The sequence below is a fragment of the Oncorhynchus masou genome, chromosome 5 (genome assembly GCF_036934945.1).
Source record: "Oncorhynchus masou masou isolate Uvic2021 chromosome 5, UVic_Omas_1.1, whole genome shotgun sequence".
NCBI classification, from domain to species: Eukaryota; Metazoa; Chordata; class Actinopteri; order Salmoniformes; family Salmonidae; genus Oncorhynchus; species Oncorhynchus masou.
This window is the reverse complement of record NC_088216.1, coordinates 84,301,603-84,327,704: the sequence shown is the minus strand read 5'-3', so window position 1 is coordinate 84,327,704 and position 26,102 is coordinate 84,301,603. Positions and strand designations below refer to the sequence as shown.

General features: G+C 44.7%; 1 protein-coding gene across 1 annotated transcript in view; it reads right to left on the bottom strand.

Moving 5' to 3' along the window:
- Positions 1-22,553, bottom strand: part of LOC135530140 (methionine--tRNA ligase, cytoplasmic-like) — a gene marked incomplete at its 5' end in the record, with an annotated part of 34,324 nt that extends 11,771 nt beyond the window's left edge. The window contains 12 exons of the mRNA XM_064958525.1: positions 4,341-4,370; positions 4,797-4,868; positions 5,402-5,597; positions 6,725-6,829; positions 10,589-10,720; positions 12,131-12,344; positions 14,234-14,351; positions 15,146-15,241; positions 15,859-16,029; positions 17,637-17,711; positions 19,692-19,893; positions 22,345-22,553. Of these exons, the coding sequence (XP_064814597.1) occupies positions 4,341-4,370; positions 4,797-4,868; positions 5,402-5,597; positions 6,725-6,829; positions 10,589-10,720; positions 12,131-12,344; positions 14,234-14,351; positions 15,146-15,241; positions 15,859-16,029; positions 17,637-17,711; positions 19,692-19,893; positions 22,345-22,553 (1,620 nt within the window). The remainder of the gene's footprint in view (positions 1-4,340; positions 4,371-4,796; positions 4,869-5,401; positions 5,598-6,724; positions 6,830-10,588; positions 10,721-12,130; positions 12,345-14,233; positions 14,352-15,145; positions 15,242-15,858; positions 16,030-17,636; positions 17,712-19,691; positions 19,894-22,344) is intronic.
- Between the last annotated feature and the right edge of the window lie 3,549 nt (positions 22,554-26,102).

Genomic DNA, 26,102 nt, shown 5'->3' with positions numbered 1-26,102 from the left:
TAATATGGAGCGTTAACAGTGTCTACAGTAATATAGTGTTAACAGTGTCTACAGTAATATGGAGTGTTAACAGTGTCTACAGTAATATGGAGTGTTAACAGTGTCTACAGTAATATGGAGTGTCTACAGTGTCTACAGTAATATGGAGTGTCTACAGTAATATAGTGTTAACAGTGTCTACAGTAATATAGTGTTAACAGTGTCTACAGTAATATAGTGTTAACAGTGTCTACAGTAATATAGAGCGTTAACAGTGTCTACAGTAATATGGAGTGTTAACAGTGTCTACAGTAATATGGAGTGTCTACAGTAATATAGTGTTAACAGTGTCTACAGTAATATAGTGTTAACAGTGTCTACAGTAATATAGTGTTAACAGTGTCTACAGTAATATAGAGCGTTAACAGTGTCTACAGTAATATGGAGTGTTAACAGTAATATGGAGTGTTAAGTGTCTACAGTAATATGGAGCGTTAACAGTGTCTACAGTAATATGGAGCGTCTACAGTAATATGGAGTGTTAACAGTGTCTACAGTAATATGGAGTGTTAACAGTGTCTACAGTAATATGGAGCGTTAAGTGTCTACAGTAATATGGAGCGTTAACAGTGTCTACAGTAATATGGAGTGTCTACAGTAATATAGCGTTAACAGTGTCTACAGTAATATAGTGTTAACAGTGTCTACAGTAATATGGAGTGTCTACAGTAATATAGTGTTAACAGTGTCTACAGTAATATAGTGTTAACAGTGTCTACAGTAATATAGAGCGTTAACAGTGTCTACAGTAATATGGAGTGTTAACAGTGTCTACAGTAATATGGAGCGTTAAGTGTCTACAGTAATATGGAGCGTTAACAGTGTCTACAGTAATATGGAGTGTCTACAGTAATATAGCGTTAACAGTGTCTACAGTAATATAGTGTTAACAGTGTCTACAGTAATATAGAGCGTTAACAGTGTCTACAGTAATATGGAGTGTTAACAGTAATATGGAGTGTTAACAGTGTCTACAGTAATATGGAGCGTTAACAGTGTCTACAGTAATATGGAGCGTCTACAGTAATATAGTGTTAACAGTGTCTACAGTAATATGGAGTGTTAACAGTGTCTACAGTAATATGGAGCGTTAAGTGTCTACAGTAATATGGAGTGTCTACAGTAATATAGCGTTAACAGTGTCTACAGTAATATGGAGCGTTAACAGTGTCTACAGTAATATGGAGCGTTAACAGTGTCTACAGTAATATAGTGATAACAGTGTCTACAGTAATATGGAGTGTTAACAGTGTCTACAGTAATATAGTGTTAACAGTGTCTACAGTAATATGGAGCGTCTCCAGTAATATGGAGTGTCTCCAGTAATATAGAGTGTCTCCAGTAATATAGAGTGTCTACAGTAATATAGAGTGTCTACAGTAATATAGAGTGTCTCCAGTAATATAGAGTGTCTCCAGTAATAGAGTGTCTCCAGTAATATAGAGTGTCTCCAGTAATATAGAGTGTCTCCAGTAATATAGAGTGTCTCCAGTAATATAGAGTGTCTCCAGTAATATAGAGTGTCTCCAGTAATATAGAGTGTCTCCAGTAATATAGAGTGTCTCCAGTAATATAGAGTGTCTCCAGTAATGTTACGTGTCTCCAGTAATGTTACGTGTCTACAGTAATGTTACGTGTCTACAGTAATGTTACGTGTCTACAGTAATGTTAAGTGTCTACAGTAATGTTACGTGTCTACAGTAATGTTAAGTGTCTACAGTAATGTTAAGTGTCTACGGTAATGTTAAGTGTCTACGGTAATGTTAAGTGTCTACGGTAATGTTAAGTGTCTACAGTAATATAGTGTCTCCAGTAATGTTAAGTGTCTACAGTAATGTTAAGTGTCTACAGTAATGTTACGTGTCTACAGTAATATAGAGTGTCTACAGTAATGTTAAGTGTCTACAGTAGTGTTAAGTGTCTACAGTAATGTTAAGTGTCTACAGTAATGTTAAGTGTCTACATTAGTGTAGAGTGTCTACAGTAATGTTAAGTGTCTACAGTAATATAGTGTCTACAGTAATGTTACGTGTCTACAGTAATGTTAAGTGTCTACAGTAATGTTACGTGTCTACAGTAATGTTACGTGTCTACAGTAATGTTACGTGTCTACAGTAATGTTACGTGTCTACAGTAATGTTACGTGTCTACAGTAATGTTACGTGTCTACAGTAATGTTACGTGTCTACAGTAATGTTACGTGTCTACAGTAATGTTACGTGTCTACAGTAATGTTACGTGTCTACAGTAATGTTACGTGTCTACAGTAATGTTACGTGTCTACAGTAATGTTAAGTGTCTACGGTAATGTTAAGTGTCTACGGTAATGTTAAGTGTCTACAGTAATATAGTGTCTCCAGTAATGTTAAGTGTCTACAGTAATGTTAAGTGTCTACAGTAATGTTAAGTGTCTACGGTAATGTTAAGTGTCTACAGTAATGTTAAGTGTCTACAGTAATATAGAGTGTCTACAGTAATGTTAAGTGTCTACAGTAATATAGAGTGTCTACAGTAATGTTAAGTGTCTACAGTAATATAGAGTGTCTACAGTAATGTTAAGTGTCTACAGTAATGTTAAGTGTCTACGGTAATGTTAAGTGTCTACAGTAATGTTAAGTGTCTACAGTAATATAGAGTGTCTACAGTAATGTTAAGTGTCTACAGTAATATAGAGTGTCTACAGTAATGTTAAGTGTCTACAGTAATGTTAAGTGTCTACGGTAATGTTACGTGTCTACAGTAATGTTAAGTGTCTACAGTAATGTTAAGTGTCTACAGTAATGTTACGTGTCTACAGTAATATAGTGTCTACAGTAATGTTAAGTGTCTACAGTAATATAGTGTCTACAGTAATGTTACGTGTCTACAGTAATATAGTGTCTACAGTAATGTTAAGTGTCTACAGTAATGTTACGTGTCTACAGTAATGTTACGTGTCTACAGTAATGTTACGTGTCTACAGTAATGTTAAGTGTCTACAGTAATGTTAAGTGTCTACGGTAATGTTACGTGTCTACAGTAATGTTAAGTGTCTACAGTAATGTTAAGTGTCTACAGTAATATAGAGTGTCTACAGTAATGTTAAGTGTCTACAGTAATGTTAAGTGTCTACGGTAATGTTACGTGTCTACAGTAATGTTAAGTGTCTACAGTAATGTTAACAGTGTCTACAGTAATGTTAAGTGTCTCCAGTAATATAGAGTGTCTACAGTAATATAGTGTCTACAGTAATATAGTGTCTACAGTAATGTTACGTGTCTACAGTAATATAGTGTCTACAGTAATGTTACGTGTCTACAGTAATATAGTGTCTACAGTAATATAGTGTCTACAGTAATGTTACGTATCTACAGTAATGTTACGTGTCTACAGTAATGTTAAGTGTCTACAGTAATATAGTGTCTACAGGAATGTTAAGTGTCTACAGTAATATAGTGTCTACAGTAATGTTAAGTGTCTCCAGTAATATAGAGTGTCTACAGTAATATAGAGTGTCTACAGTAATGTTAAGTGTCTACAGTAATGTTAAGTGTCTACAGTAATGTTACGTGTCTACAGTAATGTTACGTGTCTACAGTAATGTTAAGTGTCTACAGTAATGTTACGTGTCTACAGTAATGTTACGTGTCTACAGTAATATAGTGTCTACAGTAATGTTACGTGTCTACAGTAATGTTACGTGTCTACAGTAATGTTACGTATCTACAGTAATGTTAAGTGTCTACAGTAATATAGTGTCTACAGTAATGTTACGTATCTACAGTAATGTTAAGTGTCTACAGTAATATAGTGTCTACGGTAATGTTAAGTGTCTACAGTAATGTTAAGTGTCTACAGTAATATAGTGTCTACAGTAATGTTACGTGTCTACAGTAATGTTACGTGTCTACAGTAATATAGTGTCTACAGTAATGTTACGTGTCTACAGTAATGTTACGTGTCTACAGTAATATAGTGTCTACAGTAATATAGTGTCTACAGTAATGTTACGTGTCTACAGTAATGTTACGTGTCTACAGTAATATAGTGTCTACAGTAATATAGTGTCTATAGTAATGTTACGTGTCTACAGTAATGTTACGTGTCTACAGTAATATAGTGTCTACAGTAATGTTACGTGTCTACAGTAATGTTACGTGTCTACAGTAATGTTACGTGTCTACAGTAATGTTACGTGTCTACAGTAATGTTAAGTGTCTACAGTAATGTTACGTGTCTACAGTAATATAGTGTCTACAGTAATGTTACGTGTCTACAGTAATTGTATCACTCCATACAGAACACACAGGAAGGTGAGATACCTTCGGTTTGGATTCTTCTTCCTCCTCTGGCTGGAAGGAGGGATTGAGGACAAAATTTAGATAAAAGGCCCACTCCTGAATTTAAAACAAAAAAACAAAACGGCTGCCCTGCCACTGTGGGTTTGAGGAGGGATCGAGGAGGAGAGGATTTCGATTCCCCTGCACCTATTCAAGGTACGCCAACACACCCCTTTCTTGAACAGTCTTGAGCCTTATAATATAATTCTTATTATAATACACTAAGCTAAGAAAGCAGCACTGTCTGAGGACAATACCACTGAACAATATTACCGTTGTCCGTTTGGTATTTCATCTACCTACCTGTTGAAATATCAAAGTAAACATCCTGGAATTGTATTAAAAAAACAAACACTCTTTTTGGTTCAAGTAAATGTTCCTTTCACTACCGGTATATAATTTACACTGTCATCTCTTAACCTTCACCACTGCACTGACCTGCTGTCCTCCAAACCTCTTCTTCAGAGACTCAATCTGTTCGGACTCTAGCTTCTGGAACAACGGGCTGACCTGCGTGAGACGGAGTGAGAGGGACAGAGAGAGACAGGGACAGAGAGAGAGCGAGGTGGACAGAGAGAGGGAGGTGGACAGAGAGAGACAGGGACAGAGAGAGAGAGAGACAGGGACAGAGTGAGAGCGAGGTGGACAGAGAGAGGGAGAGAGGTGGACAGAGAGAGGGAGAGAGGTGGACAGAGAGAGAGGGACAGAGCGAGACAGGGACAGAGCGAGACAGGGACAGAGCGAGACAGGGACAGAGCGAGACAGGGACAGAGCGGGACAGGGACAGAGCGAGACAGGGACAGAGCGAGACAGGGACAGAGCGAGACAGGAACATGAAGGAGTTGGAATTTAGACAACTTTATAGTACAAAATTAGACATTGTAATATAAAAATAAAAAACATGTTTAAAATCCCAAATGTCTCCAAGACAAGAAGATTATACTGCTAAGAGCTACTGAGTCTCTAATCAACATCGTAGAAATATAATGGAACACATGACAAAGTGATTTCCCTCTGTTCATATCTAACAGAGCTTTCCTCACCGTGCCAATGTGATGCCCGGCGGGCAGAGAGCAGACGAAGGTCCCTGGGCCCTGCAGCAGGGTCCCGGTGACGGAGGGCGGAGCGTTCAGCTGCCTGCGGATGGTCTGACTGACCGTTGGCATGTAGGGCTGGAGCATGACGGACAGCAGGCACGCCACATTCACAGACACACCTGTCACTGTACCCGATCGCTGCCTGGAAGAGAGGGGGGGGGGGCATTACTGAGAGAGAGAGAGAGAGAGAGAGAGAGAGAGAGAGAGAGAGCAGGCACGCCACATTCACAGACACACCTGTCACTGTACCCGATCGCTGCCTGGAAGAGAGGGGGGGCATTACTGAGAGAGAGAGATGGGGGGGGGGAAGGGCATTACTGAGAGAGAGAGAGAGAGAGAGGGACAGAGAGTGAAAGCAAAAGAGAGAGAATTCAACATACCAATTAGGATCTGGCTAAAAAAAATACTTGAATCAATTATAGAACCTATTGCCCTTTATGGTTGTGAGGTCTGGGGTCCGCTCACCAACCAAGAATTCACAAAATGAGACGAAAACCAAATTGAGACTCTGCATGCATAATTATGGAAAAATATCCTCCGTGTACAACGTAGAACACCAAATAATGCATGCAGAGCAGAATCAGGCCGATAACCACTAATTATCAAAATCCAGAAAAGAGACGTTAAATTCTGCAACCACCTAAAAGGAAGCGATTCCCAAACCTTCCATAACAAAGACATCGCCTACAGAGAGATGAACTTGGAGAAGAGTCCCCTAAGCAAGCTGGTCCTGGGGCTCTGTTCACAAACACAAACACACCCTACAGAGCCCCAGGACAGCAGCACAATTAGACCCAACCAAATCATGAGAAAACAGAAAGATAATTACTTGACACATTGGAAAGAATTAACAAAAAACAGAGCAAACTAGAATGCTCTTTGGTCCTAAACAGAGAGTACACAGTGGCAGAATACCTGACCACTGTGACTGACCCAAACTTAAGGAAAGCTTTGACTATGTACAGACTCAGTGAGCATAGTCTTGCTATTGAGAAAGGCCACCGTAGGCAGACATGGCTCTCAAGAGAAGACAGGCTATGTGCACACTGCCCACAAACTGAGCTGCACTTCCTAACCTCCTGACAAATGTTTAACCATATTAGAGAGACATATTTCTCTCAGTTTACACAGACCCAAAAATAATTTGGAAACAAATTCCAATTTTGGTAAACTCCCATATCTATTAGGTGAAATTCCACAGCGTGCCATCACAGCATCAAGATGTGTGACCTGTTGAGAGAGAGAGAAGACGGAGAGAAATAGACAAACCTGTCTGTTTCGTCTCCTTTAATTTTCTTCCAGGGTTCGTTGACCTGGATGTACTGGTTACCGTGGCGAGAGATGTTGAGGATACACTTCAGGGCATCACGGATCCTGATAGAGTGAACAGAACAGAACAGATCCTGATAGGGTGAACAGAACAGATCCTGATAGGGTGAACAGAACAGAACAGATCCTGATAGGGTGAACAGAACAGATCCTGATAGGGTGAACAGAACAGAACCTGATAGGATGAACAGAACAGAACAGATCCTGATAGGATGAACAGAACAGATCCTGATAGGATGAACAGAACAGATCCTGATAGGGTGAACAGAACAGAACCTGATAGGGTGAACAGAACAGATCCTGATAGGGTGAACAGAACAGAACAGATCCTGATAGGGTGAACAGAACAGAACAGATCCTGATAGGGTGAACAGAACAGATCCTGATAGGGTGAACAGAACAGAACAGATCCTGATAGGGTGAACAGAACAGATCCTGATAGGATGAACAGAACAGATCCTGATAGGGTGAACAGAACAGAACAGATCCTGATAGGATGAACAGAACAGAACAGATCCTGATAGGGTGAACAGAACAGATCCTGATAGGGTGAACAGAACAGAACAGATCCTGATAGGGTGAACAGAACAGAACAGATCCTGATAGGGTGAACAGAACAGATCCTGATAGGGTGAACAGAACAGAACAGATCCTGATAGGGTGAACAGAACAGAACAGATCCTGATAGGGTGAACAGAACAGAACAGATCCTGATAGGGTAAACAGAACAGAACAGATCCTGATAGGGTGAACAGAACAGATCCTGATAGGGTGAACAGAACAGATCCTGATAGGGTGAACAGAACAGATCCTGATAGGATGAACAGAACAGATCCTGATAGGGTGAACAGAACAGAACAGATCCTGATAGGATGAACAGAACAGAACCTGATAGGATGAACAGAACAGAACAGATCCTGATAGGGTGAACAGAACAGAACAGATCCTGATAGGGTGAACAGAACAGATCCTGATAGGGTGAACAGAACAGATCCTGATAGGGTGAACAGAACAGATCCTGATAGGATGAACAGAACAGATCCTGATAGGGTGAACAGAACAGAACAGATCCTGATAGGATGAACAGAACAGAACCTGATAGGATGAACAGAACAGAACAGATCCTGATAGGATGAACAGAACAGATCCTGATAGGATGAACAGAACAGATCCTGATAGGGTGAACAGAACAGATCCTGATAGGGTGAACAGAACAGATCCTGATAGGGTGAACAGAACAGATCCTGATAGGGTGAACAGAACAGATCCTGATAGGGTGAACAGAACAGAACAGATCCTGATAGGGTGAACAGAACAGAACAGATGCTGATAGGATGAACAGAACAGATCCTGATAGGATGAACAGAACAGATCCTGATAGGATGAACAGAACAGATCCTGATAGGGTGAACAGAACAGATCCTGATAGGGTGAACAGAACAGATCCTGATAGGGTGAACAGAACAGATCCTGATAGGGTGAACAGAACAGAACAGATCCTGATAGGGTGAACAGAACAGAACCTGATAGGATGAACAGAACAGAACAGATCCTGATAGGGTGAACAGAACAGAACAGATCCTGATAGGGTGAACAGAACAGATCCTGATAGGGTGAACAGAACAGAACAGATCCTGATAGGGTGAACAGAACAGATCCTGATAGGGTGAACAGAACAGAACCTGATAGGGTGAACAGAACAGATCCTGATAGGGTGAACAGAACAGAACAGATCCTGATAGGGTGAACAGAACAGATCCTGATAGGGTGAACAGAACAGAACAGATCCTGATAGGGTGAACAGAACAGATCCTGATAGGATGAACAGAACAGAACAGATCCTGATAGGGTGAACAGAACAGAACAGATCCTGATAGGGTGAACAGAACAGATCCTGATAGGGTGAACAGAACAGAACAGATCCTGATAGGGTGAACAGAACAGATCCTGATAGGGTGAACAGAACAGAACCTGATAGGATGAACAGAACAGAACAGATCCTGATAGGGAGAACAGAACAGATCCTGATAGGGTGAACAGAACAGAACAGATCCTGATAGGGTGAACAGAACAGATCCTGATAGGGTGAACAGAACAGATCCTGATAGGGTGAACAGAACAGAACAGATCCTGATAGGGTGAACAGAACAGATCCTGATAGGGTGAACAGAACAGAACAGATCCTGATAGGGTGAACAGAACAGATCCTGATAGGGTGAACAGAACAGAACAGATCCTGATAGGGTGAACAGAACAGATCCTGATAGGATGAACAGAACAGAACAGATCCTGATAGGGTGAACAGAACAGAACAGATCCTGATAGGGTGAACAGAACAGATCCTGATAGGGTGAACAGAACAGAACAGATCCTGATAGGGTGAACAGAACAGATCCTGATAGGGTGAACAGAACAGAACCTGATAGGATGAACAGAACAGAACAGATCCTGATAGGGAGAACAGAACAGATCCTGATAGGGTGAACAGAACAGAACAGATCCTGATAGGGTGAACAGAACAGATCCTGATAGGGTGAACAGAACAGAACAGATCCTGATAGGGTGAACAGAACAGATCCTGATAGGATGAACAGAACAGAACAGATCCTGATAGGGTGAACAGAACAGATCCTGATAGGGTGAACAGAACAGATCCTGATAGGGTGAACAGAACAGAACCTGATAGGGTGAACAGAACAGATCCTGATAGGATGAACAGAACAGATCAGATCCTGATAGGATGAACAGAACAGATCCTGATAGGGTGAACAGAACAGAACAGATCCTGATAGGGTGAACAGAACAGATCCTGATAGGGTGAACAGAACAGAACAGATCCTGATAGGGTGAACAGAACAGATCCTGATAGGGTGAACAGAACAGAACAGATCCTGATAGGGTGAACAGAACAGATCCTGATAGGGTGAACAGAACAGAACAGATCCTGATAGGGTGAACAGAACAGATCCTGATAGGGTGAACAGAACAGAACAGATCCTGATAGGGTGAACAGAACAGAACAGATCCTGATAGGGTGAACAGAACAGATCCTGATAGGGTGAACAGAACAGAACCTGATAGGGTGAACAGAACAGATCCTGATAGGATGAACAGAACAGATCAGATCCTGATAGGATGAACAGAACAGATCCTGATAGGATGAACAGAACAGATCCTGATAGGATGAACAGAACAGATCCTGATAGGGTGAACAGAACAGATCCTGATAGGATGAACAGAACAGATCCTGATAGGGTGAACAGAACAGATCCTGATAGGGTGAACAGAACAGATCCTGATAGGATGAACAGAACAGATCCTGATAGGGTGAACAGAACAGAACAGATCCTGATAGGGTGAACAGAACAGAACAGATCCTGATAGGGTGAACAGAACAGAACAGATCCTGATAGGGTGAACAGAACAGAACAGATCCTGATAGGGTGAACAGAACAGAACAGATCCTGATAGGGTGAACAGAACAGAACAGATCCTGATAGGGTGAACAGAACAGAACCATCTGCTCCCAGAATTAGCATCAAAGTCAAATAAGACCTTATTTCAAAGTGTGTTGTATATTATGGTGGTGCTGCTTCAACATCAACTCTCCAGACCACAACACAAAATATAAATTTCAACATGAACTCTCCAGACCACAAAATATAAACTTAAACTTTCAACTCTCCATTCTTTTCACACTCCTAAAACTGTGTCAGTACAAGTGTGTGTGTGTGTGTGTGTGTGTGTGTGTGTGTGTGTGTGTGTGTGCGTGTGACGAGCAGCATTTTGACAACTGGTTCTTACTTGACTCTGTCCATGAGGTTAATGTACTGCTTCAGCTCCCATCCCACCTGAGCCAACAGTCTCTTGTCCTCCTGCTGAAGAACCATGGCAGGGACACAGCCCTCAAAGAACTTACTGACAAACATACCAGCCCTGAGAGAGGGAGAGGGGGAGGGGTGGGAGGGAGAGGTGAGGGAGGGGGAGGTGAGGGAGGGGGAGGTGAGGGAGGGGGAAGAGGTGAGGGAGGGGGAAGAGGTGAGGGAGGGGGGAAGAGGTGAGGGAGGGGGAAGAGGTGAGGGAGGGGGAAGAGGTGAGGGAGGGGGGAGGTGAGGGAGGGGGGAGGTGAGGGAGAGGGGAGATCGATAGATGGGGGAATGGTAGCAAGAGAGAGGAAAGTGGGAGAGAGAGTTCATCACAAGCAATTCCTTACATTTCCCAATGTGTTGACTTCAGCACATAGATGGGCTTAAATGATTAATTCCAATTCGTTATCATTTATTTAACGTTTTAAAATAAAACACAACTACCTGAATAATAAATGAAACATTTCTAGGTTTAGAGATTCAGCTGTTGGTACTCTGCTCTTTCCTGACCCGCAGATCCAGCCTCTACCTCCCCCGCTACAGCCCCAGCCTCTACCTCTCCCGCTACAGACCCAGCCTCTACCTCTCCCGCTACAGACCCAGCCTCTACCTCTCCCGCTACAGACCCAGCCTCTACCTCTCCCGCTACAGACCCAGCCTCTACCTCTCCCGCTACAGACCCAGCCTCTACCTCTCCCGCTACAGACCCAGCCTCTCCCGCTACAGACCCAGTCTCTACCTCTCCCGCTACAGACCCAGCCTCTACCTCTCCCGCTACAGACCCAGCCTCGACCTCTCCCGCTACAGACCCAGCCCCAGCCTCTCCCGCTACAGACCCAGCCTCTCCCGCTACAGACCCAGCCTCTCCCGCTACAGACCCAGCCTCTACCTCTCCCGCTACAGACCCAGCCTCTACCTCTCCCGCTACAGACCCAGCCTCTACCTCTCCCGCTACAGACCCAGCCTCTACCTCTCCTGATACAGAACCTGTTGAGGTCCAGCCTCTATCTCTCCCGCTACAGAACCTGTTGAGGTCCAGCCTCTACCTCTCCTGCTACAGGACCTGTTGAGCCCCAGCCTCTACCTCTCCTGCTACAGTACCAGCCTCTACCTCTCCTGCTACAGAACCAGCCTCTATCTCTCCTGCTACAGTACCTGTTGAGCCCCAGCCTCTACCTCTCCTGATACAGAACCTGTTGAGGTCCAGCCTCTATCTCTCCCGCTACAGAACCTGTTGAGGACCAGCCTCTACCTCTCCTGCTACAGAACCAGCCTCTACCTCTCCTGATACAGTACCTGTTGAGGACCAGCCTCTACCTCTCCTGCTACAGAACCAGCCTCTACCTCTCCTGATACAGTACCTGTTGAGGACCAGCCTCTACCTCTCCTGCTACAGACCCAGCCTCTACCTCTCCTGCTACAGACCCAGCCTCTACCTCTCCTGCTACAGACCCAGCCTCTACCTCTCCTGCTACAGTACCTGTTGATGAAGTTGCCCAGGTTATTGAGCAGCTCAGAGTTGTTCTTGGTGGCCATGTCGACCCAGGAGAAGGCCGAGTCCTGACCCTCGGGACGGAGGTACAGCAGGTAGAATCGCCACACGTCAGAGGGGATACCCGTGTCCTTGGCCATGTCACCAAACACACCAACACCTCGACTCTTAGAGAACTTGGTGTCCTCGTAGTTCAGGTACTCTGAGAGGAAACCCAGACACAGTGGTTCATGTCATCTTATCCACAACGACTGACAACTACAAGTGGATTCAACTGGGTAACAACGGCTTAACATGAACAGTCAACAACCACGGAGGGAAAACTAAAAATGAAATATCTAAAATATTAAATTGTATTGTCTGTAATATTAATAGGGATTTCAAGTTTCACCAACACTAAAGACCTTTGTGTGTGTGTGTGTGTGTGCATGTCAAATCAAATCAAAATATATTAGTCACATGCCCTGAATACAACATGTGTAGACCTTACAGTGAAATGCTTACTTACAAGCCCCTTAACCAACAATATAGTTTAAAAAATATGAATAAGAAATATAAAGTAACAAGTAGTTACAGAGCAGCAGTAAAATAACAATAGTGAGACAATATACAGGGGGGGGGGGTACATATACAGGGGGTACAGGTACAGAGTCAATGCGGAGGCTATATACAGGGGGTACAGGTACAGAGACAATGTGGAGGCTATATACAGGGGGTACCGGTACAGAGTCAATGTGGAGGCTATATACAGGGGTACAGGTACAGAGTCAATGTGGAGGCTATATACAGGGGGTACCGGTACAGAGTCAATGTGGAGGCTACATACAGGGGGTACCGGTACAGAGTCAATGTGGAGACTATATACAGGGGGTACCGGTACAGAGTCAATGTGGAGGCTATATACAGGGTATTACGGTACAGAGTCAATGTGGAGGCTATATACAGGGTGTACCGGTACAGAGTCAATGTGGAGGCTATATACAGGGGGTATTGGTACAGAGTCAATGTGGAGGCTATATACAGGGGGTACCGGTACAGAGTCAATGTGGAGGCTATATACACGGGGTACCGGTACAGAGTCAATGTGGAGGCTATATACAGGGGGTACAGGTACAGAGACAATGTGGAGGCTATATACAGGGGGTACCGGTACAGTGTCAATGTGGAGGCTATATACAGGGGGTACCGGTACAGAGTCAATGTGGAGGCTATATACAGGGGGTACCGGTACAGAGTCAATGTGGAGGCTATATACAGGGGGTACCGGTACAGAGTCAATGTGTAGGCTATATACAGAGGGGTACCGGTACAGAGTCAATGTGGAGGCTATATACAGGGGGTACTGGTACAGAGTCAATGTGGAGGCTATATACAGGGGGTACCGGTACAGAGTCAATGTGGAGGCTATATACAGGGGGTACCAGTACAGAGTCAATGTGGAGGCTATATACAGGGGGTACCGGTACAGAGTCAATGTGGAGGCTATATACAGGGGGTACCGGTACAGAGTCAATGTGGAGGCTATATACAGGGGTACTGGTACAGAGTCAATGTGGAGGCTATATACAGGGGGTACCAGTACAGATTCAATGTGGAGGCTATATACAGGGGGTACCGGTACAGAGTCAATGTGGAGGCTATATACAGGGGATACCGGTACAGAGTCAATGTGGAGGCTATATACAGGGGGTACCAGTACAGAGTCAATGTGGAGGCTATATACAGGGGGTACCGGTACAGAGTCAATGTGGAGGCTATATACAGGGGGTACCGGTACAGAGTCAATGTGGAGGCTATATACAGGGGGTACCGGTACAGAGACAATGTGGAGGCTATATACAGGGGGTATTGGTACAGAGTCAATGTGGAGGCTATATACAGGGGGTACCGGTACAGAATCAATGTGGACGCTATATACAGGGGGTATTGGTACAGAGTCAATGTGGAGGCTATATACAGGGGGTACCGGTACAGAGTCAATGTGGAGGCTATATACAGGGGGTACCGGTACAGAGTCAATGTGGAGGCTATATACAGTGTATGTATGCATGTCTGTGTGTGTGTGTGTGTGTGTGTGTGTGTGTGTGTTACCTGTAGCCACCAGGTGGTTGACCAGTGTATAGTTGTCCTGTGCTCCCAGTAGAGAGCAGGGGAACACCACACTGTGGAACGGAACATTGTCCTTGGCCATGAAGTTATACAGCTCCACCTGGTGGTAGAATATAGGAATTACATGACGTTACACAGCTCCACCTGGTGGTAGAATATAGGAATTACATGTTATACAGCTCCACCTGGTGGTAGAATACAGGAATTACAGATCAAAACATGTCTGGAATATATCAGAAATTCAGTCCTTGATGGCTGCAATGTATGAAGGATTGTTTTCAGCATTAACACACCTAACTGAGCTAACCGCAGTTGATTAGTTGAATTTGATATGATTAAGTTTTGATCCACTGGGGAGACCAGAAGGCTGTATAACTGAAGTCTGTAGCTGGGTGGAGTTGGGTTTAAAGAGACCAGAAGGCTGTATAACTGAAGTCTGTAGCTGGGTGGAGTTGGGTTTAAAGAGACCAGAAGGCTGTAGCTGGGTGGAGTTGGGTTTAAAGAGACCAGAAGGCTGTAGAGCTGGGTGGAGTTGGGTTTAAAGAGACCAGAAGGCTGTAGAGCTGGGTGGAGTTGGGTTTAAAGAGACCAGAAGGCTGTAGAGCTGGGTGGAGTTGGGTTTAAAGAGACCAGAAGGCTGTAGCTGGGTGGAGTTGGGTTTAAAGAGACCAGAAGGCTGTAGAGCTGGGTGGAGTTGGGTTTAAAGAGACCAGAAGGCTGTAGAACTGAAGTCTGTAGCTGGGTTGAGTTGGGTTTAAAGAGACCAGAAGGCTATAGCTGGGTGGAGTTGGGTTTAAAGAGACCAGAAGGCTGTAGCTGGGTGGAGTTGGGTTTAAAGAGACCAGAAGGCTGCTAACATCACAGAGTATGACCTGATTGGTAGACACACTGTACCTGCTGTGGGTTCTTCCACCACTTCTCCCATTGGTCAGTGTAGTTGGCTGTGATGGACAGGTAACCAATAGGAGCGTCAAACCACACGTAGAACACCTGGAGACGAAAGAAGAGGAAGATCATTACTTCCTGAATGGGTGAGAGAAAACAGAGTGTGTGTGTTCAAGAGAATGAGAGAGAGACAACGAGAAAGAGAGAGACAACGGGAAAGAGAGAGAGCTAAAGAAAGAGAGAGACAACGGGAAAGAGAGAGACAACGAGAAAGAGAGAGAGCTAGAGAAAGAGAGAGAAAACAGAGTGTGTGTGTTCAAGAGAATGAGAGAGAGAGACAACGAGAAAGAGAGAGAATGGGAAAGAGAGAGAGAGCTAGAGAAAGAGGGAGAAAACAGAGTGTGTGGATTCAAGAGAATGCGAGAGAGACAACGAGAAAGAGAGACAACGGGAAAGAGAGAGAGCTAGAGAAAGAGAACGAGAGCTAGAGAAAGAGAGAACGAGAGCTAGAGAAAGAGAACGAGAGCTAGAGAAAGAGAACGAGAGCTAGAGAAAGAGAGAACGAGAGCTAGAGAAAGAGAACGAGAGCTAGAGAAAGAGAACGAGAGCTAGAGAAAGAGAACGAGAGCTAGAGAAAGAACGAGAACTAGAGAAAAAGAACGAGAGCTAGAGAAAGAGAACGAGAGCTAGAGAAACTACTGAAGGTTGAGTTTGTCTGTTACCTTGTCAGAGAAGTCGGGGTGAGGTACAGGGGTTCCCCACTTCAGGTCTCTGGTGATGCAGCGGGGTTTGAGTCCGTCCCTCACCCAGGATCTGGTGATCTGTTTGGCGTTGGCCGTCCAGTCCCCTGACCCAATAGACCTCTCCAACCACTGCTCCAACTCAGCCTCCAACTGACCATAGAGTTGTATACGAGAGTTAGAAGAGAGAGAAGAAGAGAGAAGGAAGAGAGAAGGAAGAGAGAAGGAAGAGAGAAGGAAGAGAGAAGGAGAGAGAAGGAGAGAGAAGGAGAGAGAAGGAGAGAGAAGAGAGAGAAGAAGAGAGAAGGAGAGAAGAGAGAGAAGAGAGAAGAAGAGAGAAGAGAGAAAGAGAGAGAAGAGAGAAAGAGAGAAGGGAAGAGAGAGAAGAAGAGAGAAGAAGAGAGAAGAAGAGAGAAGGAGAGAGAAGGAGAGAGAGAGAGAAGAAGAGAGAAGAGAGAGAGAGAGAAGGAGAAGGAGAGAGAAGAAGAGAGAAGGAGAGAGAAGAAGAGAGAAGAGAGAAAGAAGAGAGAGAAGAAGAGAGAAGAGAGAGAAGAAGAGAGAAGAGAGAGAAGAAGAGAGAAGAGAGAGAAGGAGAGAGAGAGAAGAGAGAAGGAGAGAGAGAGAAGAAGAGAGAAGAGAGAAGAGAGAGAGAGAGGAGAGAGAAGAAGAGAGGAGAGAGAAGAAGAGAGAAAGGAGAAGAGAGAGAGAGAAGAAGAGAGAGAGAAGAAGAGAGAAGAGAGAGAGAGAGAAGAAGAGAGAAGGAGAGTGAGAGAAGAGAGAAGAGAGAGAAGAGAGAGAGAAGAAGAGAGAAGAAGAGAGGAGAGAGAGAGAAGAGAGAAGAGAGAGAAGAAGAGAGAAGGAGAGAGAGAGAAGAAGAGAGAAGAGAGAGAGAAGGAGAGAGAAGAAGAGAGAAGGAGAGAGAAGAAGAGAGAAAGAAGAGAGAGAAGAGAGAGAAGAGAGAGAAGGAGAGAGAAGGAGAGAGAGAGAAGAAGAGAGAAAGGAGAAGAGAGAGAGAGAAGAAGAGAGAGAGAAGGAGAAGAGAGAGAGAGAGAAGAAGAGAGAAGGAGAGCGAGAGAAGAGAGAAGAGAGAGAAGAGAGGAGAGAGAGAGAAGAAGAGAGAAGAGAGAGAAGAAGATAGAAGGAGAGAGAGAGAGAGAAGAAGAGAGAGAGAGAAGAAGAGAGAGAGAAGAGAGAAGAGAGAGAGAAGAAGAGAGAAGGAGAGAGAGAGAAGAAGAGAGAAGAAGAGAGAAGAGAGAGAAGAAGAGAGAAGGAGAGAGAGAGAGAGAAGAAGAGAGAGAGAGAGAAGAAGAGAGAGAAGAGAGAGAGAAGAAGAGAGAGAAGAGAGAGAGAAGAAGAGAGAGAGAGAGAGAGAGAGAAGAGAGAAGAGAGAGAAGAAGAGAGAAGGAGAGAGAGAGAAGAAGAAGAGAGAAGAAGAGAGAAGAGAGAAGGAGAGAGAGAGAGAGAAGAAGAGAGAGAAGAGAGAGAGAAGAGAGAGAGAGAGAGAAGAAGAGAGGAGAGAGAGAGAAGAAGAGAGAAGGAGAGAGAGAAGAGAGAAGAAGAGAGAGAAGAGAGAGAAGAAGAGAGAGAGAGAAGAGAGAGAGAGAGAGAAGAAAGAAGAGAGAGAAGAAAGAAAGAAGAGAGAGAAAGAGAGAGAGATAAACAAGCACCTTAGTTTAAACACCTATAAAGTCTTAGCTTATTATGTGGACTTAGAGACAAACTAACATGGTGGGAAATTTGAAAGACGTGACTGTGTGTACCTTGGGCAGGTCCAGGAACAGGTGTTTGGAGGATTGGACTACAGGAGTCTGACTACACACCTTACAAGTAGGCTCCTGTAGAGAGAAAGGACACATCACTAAGGCCTTGTAGTGGAGGAGAGAGAGAACACATCACTAAGGCCTTGTAGTGGAGGAGAGAGAGAACACATCACTAAGGCCTTGTAGTGGAGGAGAGAGAGAACACATCACTGAGGCCTTGTAGTGAAGGAGAGAGAGAACATATCACTAAGGCCTTGTAGTGGAGGAGAGAGAGAACACATCACTAAGGCCTTGTAGTGGAGGAGAGAACAAATCACTAAGGCCTTGTAGTGGAGGAGAGAACAAATCACTAAGGCCTTGTAGTGGAGGAGAGAACAAATCACTAAGGCCTTGTAGTGGAGGAGAGAACAAATCACTAAGGCCTTGTAGTGGAGGAGAGAACACATCACTAAGGCCTTGTAGTGGAGGAGAGAGGGTGACCCTTGTGTTGGCGAATTGCTGGCGCTTCCTGGGGGGGGGGGGCATTACCACGGCACCCCAGGGTTACTGACGTCCTCGGAAGTGTGATGAAACTTAAATTAACTAATTGAATGTAACCAGAGATTTCTCCTATAGAGCTCCATTTTTATGGAATAGTCTGCCTATCCATGTGAGAGACGCAAACTCGATCTCAACCTTTAAGTCTTTACTGAAGACTCATCTCTTCAGTAGGTCCTATGGTTGAGTGTAGTCTGGCCCAGGAGTGGGAAGGTGAACGGAAAGGCTCTGGAGCGACGAACCGCCCTTGCTGTCTCTGCCTGGCCGGTTTCCCTCTCTCCACTGGGATTCTCTGCCTCTAACCCTATTACAGGGACTGAGTCACTGGCTTACTGGTGCTCTTCCATGCCGTCCCTAAGAGGGGTGCGTCACTTGAGTGGGTTGAGTCACTGACGTGATCTTCCCGTTCGGTTTGGCGCCCCCCCTCTGGTTGGTGCCGTGAGGAGATTTTCGTGGGCTGTACTCGGCCTTGTCTCAGGATGGTGGTTGAAGACATCCCTCTAGTGGTGTGAGGGCTGTGATTTGGAAAAGTGGGTGGGGTTATATCCTGCCTGTTTGGCCCTGTCCGGGGGTATCGTCGGATGGGGCCCCAGTGTCTCCTGACCCCTCCTGTCTCAGCCACCAGTATTTATGCTGCAGTAGTTTATGTGTCGGGGGCTAGGGTCAGTCTGTTATATGTGAAGTATTTCTCCTGTCTTAAGTATGCTCTCTCTAATTCTCTCATTCTCCCTCCCCTCCCGGAGGACCTCAGCCCTAGGACCATGCCTCAGGACTACATGGCATGATGACTCCTTGCTGTCCCCAGTCCACCTGGTCGTGCTGCTGCTCCAGTTTTAACTGTTCTGCCTGCGGCTATGGAACCCTGACCTGTTCACCGGACGTGCTACCTGTCCCAGACCTGTTGTTTTCGACTCGCTCTCTCTACCTCACCTGCTGTCTCCAACTCTGAATGATCAGCTATGAAAAGCCAATCAGAGTGATGCTAATTAAACAATACGGGTTATTGACATTTTGGGTCCGCTTGGGACAAATAGAATGAGTCGCACTTTTCATTGTGATTTAAATTTAAATATTAGTAGGCTACACTAAATCTGGTCATCCTCAGAAATGATTTGTGTCAATTTCCATTCTTTAGCTTTAGTCTCCTTGACTGTTGTCTCAATGGTTTGTAGACGTTTGGGACGACTCTATTACTTCCTTCCATTGTACCAGGAAAACTAAACCAAGCGCAGCAAAAAGTATTTGAAAATATTCAACCCAGATCTGGCTGGATCAGGTAAACTCCATTGATTGATTAATTGATTGATTGATAGAAAATGGCCGTGTTCCAGAAGTTAGACATTGCTGACTCCTGACAGATCTTACAACGCCTGGTTAGGTATTTTAAGAATCAGATAACCAAATCATATGTTGAAGCAATTTGTCAGTCGATGAAGAGGCACGTAACCATTGGCTGTTGTGTCGTCTAGCCTTCGCTGTGGAACATGCCCCCTATAAAAGGTCTCTCCAGCACCTCACCCGTAGCTCCACAGCGTTGATAAGCTTGCCACACTTGTCACACTGGTCCCCTCGGGCCTCTGGGTAAGAGCAGAAGGGACATGTTCCCTCGACGAAGCGGTCGGCTAGAAAACGCTGGCACGCCTCGCAGCGCAGCTGCTCCACAATGTCTTCAAGTAGGAAGCCTCGCTCATGGAGACGCCAGAAGATGTTCTGGGCTATCCTGAGAGAGAGAGACAGAGAGAGAGAGAGAGGCGAGAGAGAGAGAGGCGAGAGAGAGAGAGACAGAGAGAGAGAGAGAGAGAGAGAGAGACAGAGAGAGAGAGAGAGAGAGAGACAGAGACAGACAGAGAGAGAGAGAGAGAGACAGACAGAGACAGACAGAGACAGACAGAGACAGAGACAGACAGAGACAGACAGAGACAGACAGAGACAGACAGAGACAGACAGACAGAGACAGACAGAGACAGACAGAGACAGACAGAGACAGACAGAGACAGACAGAGACAGACAGAGACAGACAGACAGAGACAGACAGACAGAGACAGACAGACAGAGACAGACAGAGAGAGAGAGACAGAGAGAGACAGAGACAGAGAGACAGAGACAGACAGAGACAGACAGAGACAGACAGAGACAGACAGAGACAGACAGAGACAGACAGAGAGAGACAGAGACAGACAGAGAGAGAGACAGAGAGAGAGAGACAGAGAGACAGAGAGAGAGAGGATACTTATTCACAAATACAATTCGAAACGCTTTTCAATTTTTTCAATCATCCGTACAAACCCCCTGAAGAAAATGAATCCACACTAATTCTCCACACAATAGTTTTGACGTGATCAATCCCTGTTTGAACAGCGGAATTGGAAGAGGAAGTGGAAGAGGAAGTGGAAGCCGTGTTGCAGAACTCTTTAACATGTCTAGCTACCACACTCCCAGTGTATTGCTAATGTACAGTACCAGTCAAAAGGTTTGGACACACCGACTCAAAGGTTTCTCTCTTTTTTTTTTTTACTATTTTCTACATTGTAGAATAATAGCGAAGACATAACTATGAAATAACACATATGGTATAGCAGTAAGCCCAAAAAAGTGTTAAATAAATCAAAATATATTTTAGATTCTTCATAGTAGCCACCCTTTGCCTTGATGACAGCGTTGAACACTCTTGGCATTCTCTCAACCAGCTTTTTTATTTTTTATGCTATGGGTGGGTGTTGCCATCGTGACCAGTGAACTGAGATAAGGCGGAGCTTTACCTAGCATGGACTTGTAGATGACCTGGAACCAGTGGGTCTGGCGACGAATATGTAGCGAGGGCCAGCCGACTAGAGCATACAGGTCGCAGTGGTGGGTGGTATAAGGTGCTTTAGTGACAAAACAGATGGCACTGTGATAAACTGCATCCAGTTTCCTGAGTCGAGTGTTGGAAGCTATTTTGTAGATGACATCGCCGAAGTCAAGGATCGGTAGGATAGTCAGTTTTACTAGGGTAAGTTTGGCGGCGTGAGTGAAGGAGGCTTTGTTGCGGAATAGAAAGCCGACTCTTGATTTGATTTCCAATTGGAGATGTTTGATATGAGTCTGGAAGGAGAGTTTACAGTCTAGCCAGACACCTAGGTACTTATAGATGTCCACATATTCAAGGTCGGAACCATCCAGGGTGGTGATACTAGTCAGGCGTGCAGGTGCAGGCAGCGAACGGTTGAAAAGCATGCATTTGGTTTTACTAGCGTTTAAGAGCTGTTGGAGGCCACGGAAGGCGTGTTGTATGGCATTGAAGCTCGTTTGGAGGTTAGATAGCACAGTGTCCAAGGACGGGCCGGAAGTATATAGAATAGTGTCGTCTGCGTAGAGGTGGATCAGGGAATCGCCCGCAGCAAGAGCAACATCATTGATATATACAGAGAAAAAGAGTCGGCCCGAGAATTGAACCCTGTGGCACCCCCATAGAGACTGCCAGAGGACCAGACAGCATGCCCTCCGATTTGACACACTGAACTCTGTCTGCAAAGTAGTTGGTGAACCAGGTAAGGCAGTCATCAGAAAAACTGAGGCTACTGAGTCTGCCGATAAGAATATGGTGATTGACAGAGTCGAATGCCTTGGCTTCATGGTTGAGTCACCTGGAATGCATTTCAATTAACAGGTGTACCTTGATAAAATATATTTCTTTCTTAATGTGTTTGAGACAATCAGTTGTGTTGTGACAAGGTAGGGGTGGAAGATGGTCCTATTTGGTCAAATACCAAGTCCATATTACGGCAAGAACAACTCCATACCCCACCTTTGCCCTCAGAACAGCCAACGGTTCTTGACCCAAACCAGTGTGCCTGGCACCTACTACCACACCCCGTTTAAAGACACTTCAATGTTTTATCTTGCCCTTTCACCCTCTGAATGGCACACAGACACAATCCATGTCTCAACTGTCACAAAAGGGTTAAAAGTCCTTCTTTAACCTGTCTCCTCTCCTTCATCTACATGGATTGAAGTGGATTTAACAAGTGACATCACTAAGGGATCATAGCTTTCACCTGGATTCACCTGGTCAGTCGATGTCATGGAAAGAGCAGGTGTTCCTAATGTTTTAGATCAGGTGCTGAATCCTCCTATATAATCCAAAGAATAAGCAGACCTTTTAACATGAAATTCTACCACCGCAACTCACTCAGTCTGTTTCCTTGTGGTGGTGCGGCCAAAGAAGTCGAAGTCCACCTGGAACCACTGGTAGATGGAGGCGTGGACAGCGTGGTACTTGTCACAGATCTGCTGCGCTGTCAGACCTTCCTCACGGGCCTTGTTCTCTGTAGCTGTACCGTACTCATCAGTCCCACACACATACAGTACATTCCAACCACGCAGACGACCGTACCTGGGAGAGACAGAGAGGAGAGATACAGTATTATAGGATAGTGTACAGTATAGTAGGGTAGTGTACAGTATAGTAGGGTAGTGTACAGTAAAGTAGGGTAGAGTAGTGTACAGTATAGTAGAGTAGTGTACAGTATAGTATAGTAGGGTAGTGTACAGTATAGTAGGGTAGTGTACAGTAAAGTAGGGTAGAGTAGTGTACAGTATAGTAGTGTACAGTATAGTAGGGTAGAGTAGTGTACAGTATAGTAGAGTAGTGTACAGTATAGTAGAGTAGTGTACAGTATAGTAGGGTAGGGTACAGTAGGGTAGAGTAGGGTAGGGTAGTGTACAGTAGGGTAGGGTAGTGTACAGTAGGGTAGTGTAGAGTATAGTATGGTAGGGTAGTGTACAGTAGGGTAGTGTACAGTATAGTATGGTAGGGTAGTGCACAGTATAGTAGGGTAGTGTATAGTAGGGTAGGGTAGAGTTGGGTAGTGTACAGTAGGGTACAGTAGAGTAGGGTAATGTACAGTATAGTAGGGTAGTGTACAGCAGAGTACAGTAGAGTAGGGTAGTGTACAGTAGGGTAGTGTACAGTAGGGTAGTGTACAGTATAGTATGGTAGGGTAGTGCACAGTATAGTAGGGTAGTGTATAGTAGGGTAGGGTAGAGTTGGGTAGTGTACAGTAGAGTACAGTAGTGTAGGGTAATGTACAGTATAGTAGGGTAGAGTACAGTAGTGTAGAGTACAGTAGGGTACAGTAGAGTAGGGTAATGTACAGTATAGTAGGGTAGTGTACAGTAGGGTAGTGTACAGAAGGGTAGGGTAGAGTAGGGTAGTGTACAGTAGGGTAGGGTAGGGTACAGTATAGTAGGGTAGTGTAGGGTAGTGTACAGTAGAGTAGAGTGGTGTACAGTAGGGTACAGTAGGGTAGAGTAGGGTACAGTATAGTAGGGTAGTGTACAGTAGGGTAGAGTAGGGTAGGGTAGTGTACAGTACAGTAGGGTAGAGAGTACAGTAGGGTACAGTAGAGTAGGGTACAGTATAGTAGGGTAGTGTACAGTAGGGTAGGGTAGAGTAGGGGAGTGTACAGTAGGGTAGTGTACAGTAGGGTAGGGTAGTGTACAGTAGGGTATGGTAGAGTAGGGTACAGTATAGTAGGGTACAGTAGGGTAGGGTACAGTACAGTAGGGTAGTGTGCAGTAGGGTAGGGTACAGTATAGTAGGGAAGTGTACAGTGGGGTAGTGTACAGTATAGTAGGGTAGTGTAGTGTAGGGTAGTGTACAGTAGAGTAGGGTAATGTACAGTAGGGTAGAGTAGGGTACAGTATAGTAGGGTAGTGTAGTGTAGGGTAGTGTACAGTAGAGTAGGGTAGGGTACAGTAGGGTACAGTATAGTAGGGTAGTGTACAGTAGAGTAGGGTAGTGTACAGTAGGGTAGAGTAGGGTACAGTAGGTACAGTATGGTAGGGTAGTGTACAGTAGGGTAGAGTAGGCAAGTATAGTAGGGTAGGGTAGTGTACAGTAGAGTAGGGTAGAGTACAGTAGGGTAGAGTACAGTAGGGTACAGTAGAGTAGGGTAATGTACAGTATAGTAGTGTACGGTAGGGTAGGGTAGAGTAGGGTAGTGTACAGTAGAGTAGGGTAGGGTAGTGTACAGTAGGGTAGGGTAGTGTACAGTAGGGTATGGTCGAGTAGGGTACAGTATAGTAGGGTACAGTAGGGTAGAGTAGGGTACAGTACAGTAGGGTAGTGTACAGTAGGGTAGGGTAGAGTAGGGTAGGGTAGTGTACAGTAGAGTAGGGTACAGTATAGTATTGTAGTGTACAGTAGGGTAGAGTAGTGTACAGTAGGGTATGGTAGAGTATGGTACAGTATAGTAGGGTAGTGTACAGTAGGGTAGGGTAGAGTAGGGTACAGTACAGTAGGGTAGTGTGCAGTAGGGTAGTGTACAGTATAGTAGGGTAGTGTACAGTAGGGTAGTGTAGAGTAGTGTACAGTATAGTAGGGTAGGGTACAGTATAGTAAGGCAGGGTACAGTATAGTAGGGTAGTGTGCAGTAGGGTAGGGTACAGTATAGTAGGGTAGGGTACAGTATAGTAGGGTAGTGTACAGTATAGTAGGGTATGGTACAGTATAGTAGGGTACGGTACAGTAGGGTAGTGTACAGTAGGGTAGTGTACAGTAGAGTAGAGTAGCGTAGTGTACAGTATAGTAGGGTAGTGTACAGTATAGTAGGGTAGGGTACAGTATAGTAAGGTAGGGTGCAGTATAGTAGGGTAGTGTGCAGTAGGGTAGGGTACAGTATAGTAGGGTAGGGTACAGTATAGTAGGGTAGTGTACAGTATAGTAGGGTATGGTACAGTACATTAGGGTACAGTACAGTAGGGTAGGGTACAGTAGGGTAGTGTACAGTAGGGTAGTGTACAGTAGAGTAGGGTAGAGTAGCGTAGTGTAGAGTATAGTAGGGTAGTGTACAGTATAGTAGGGTAGGGTACAGTAGAGTACAGTAGAGTAGGGTAGAGTACAGTAGGGTAGTGTACAGTAGGGTAGTGTACAGTAGGGTAGGGTAGTGTACAGTAGAGTAGGGTAGTGTACAGTAGAGTAGGGTAGTGTACAGTATATTAGGGTAGTGTACAGTAGAGTACAGTAGGGTCGGGTAGTGTAGAGTATGGTAGTGTACAGTATAGTAGGGTAGTGTACAGTATAGTATGGTAGTGTACAGTAGAGTACAGTAGGGTCGGGTAGAGTAGGGTTGTGTACAGTATAGTAGGGTGGTGTACAGTATAGTAGGGTGGTGTACAGTAGGGTTGAGTACAGTATGGTAGTGTAGGGTACAGTGTGGTAGAATAGGGTAGTGTAGGGTAGTGTAGTGTACAGTAGGGTAGGGGCAGAGTACAGTACAGTAGGGTAGTGCACAGTAGGGTAGGGTAGTGTATAGTAGAGTAGGGTAGTGCACAGTAGGGTAGGGTAGTGTATAGTAGAGTAGGGTACAGTAGGGTAGTGCACAGTAGAGTAGGGTAGTGCACAGTAGGGTAGTGTACAGTAGAGTAGGGTAGTGCACAGTAGGGTAGTGTACAGTAGAGTAGGGTAGTGCACAGTATAGTAGGGTAGTGTATAGTAGAGTAGGGCACAGTAGGGTAGGGTAGTGCACAGTAGGGTAGTGTACAGTAGGGTAGTGTACAGTAGAGTAGGGTAGTGTACAGTAGAGTAGGGTAGTGTATAGAGTAGGGCACAGTAGGGCACAGTAGGTAGTGTACAGGAGTAGTGCACAGTAGGGTAGTGTACAGTAGAGTAGGGTAGTGCACAGTAGGGTAGTGTACAGTAGAGTAGGGAGTAGTGTACAGTAGAGTAGTAGAGTAGTGTGTATAGTAGAGTAGGGCACAGTAGGGTAGGGGTATAGTGAGTAGTGCACAGTAGGGTAGTGTGTATAGTAGGAGTAGGGTAATAGTAGGGTAGTGCAGTAGAGTAGGGTAGTGCACAGTAGGGTAGTGTACAGTAGAGTAGGGTAGTGTACAGTAGAGTAGGGTAGTGTATAGTAGAGTAGGGCACAGTAGGGTAGGGTAGTGCAC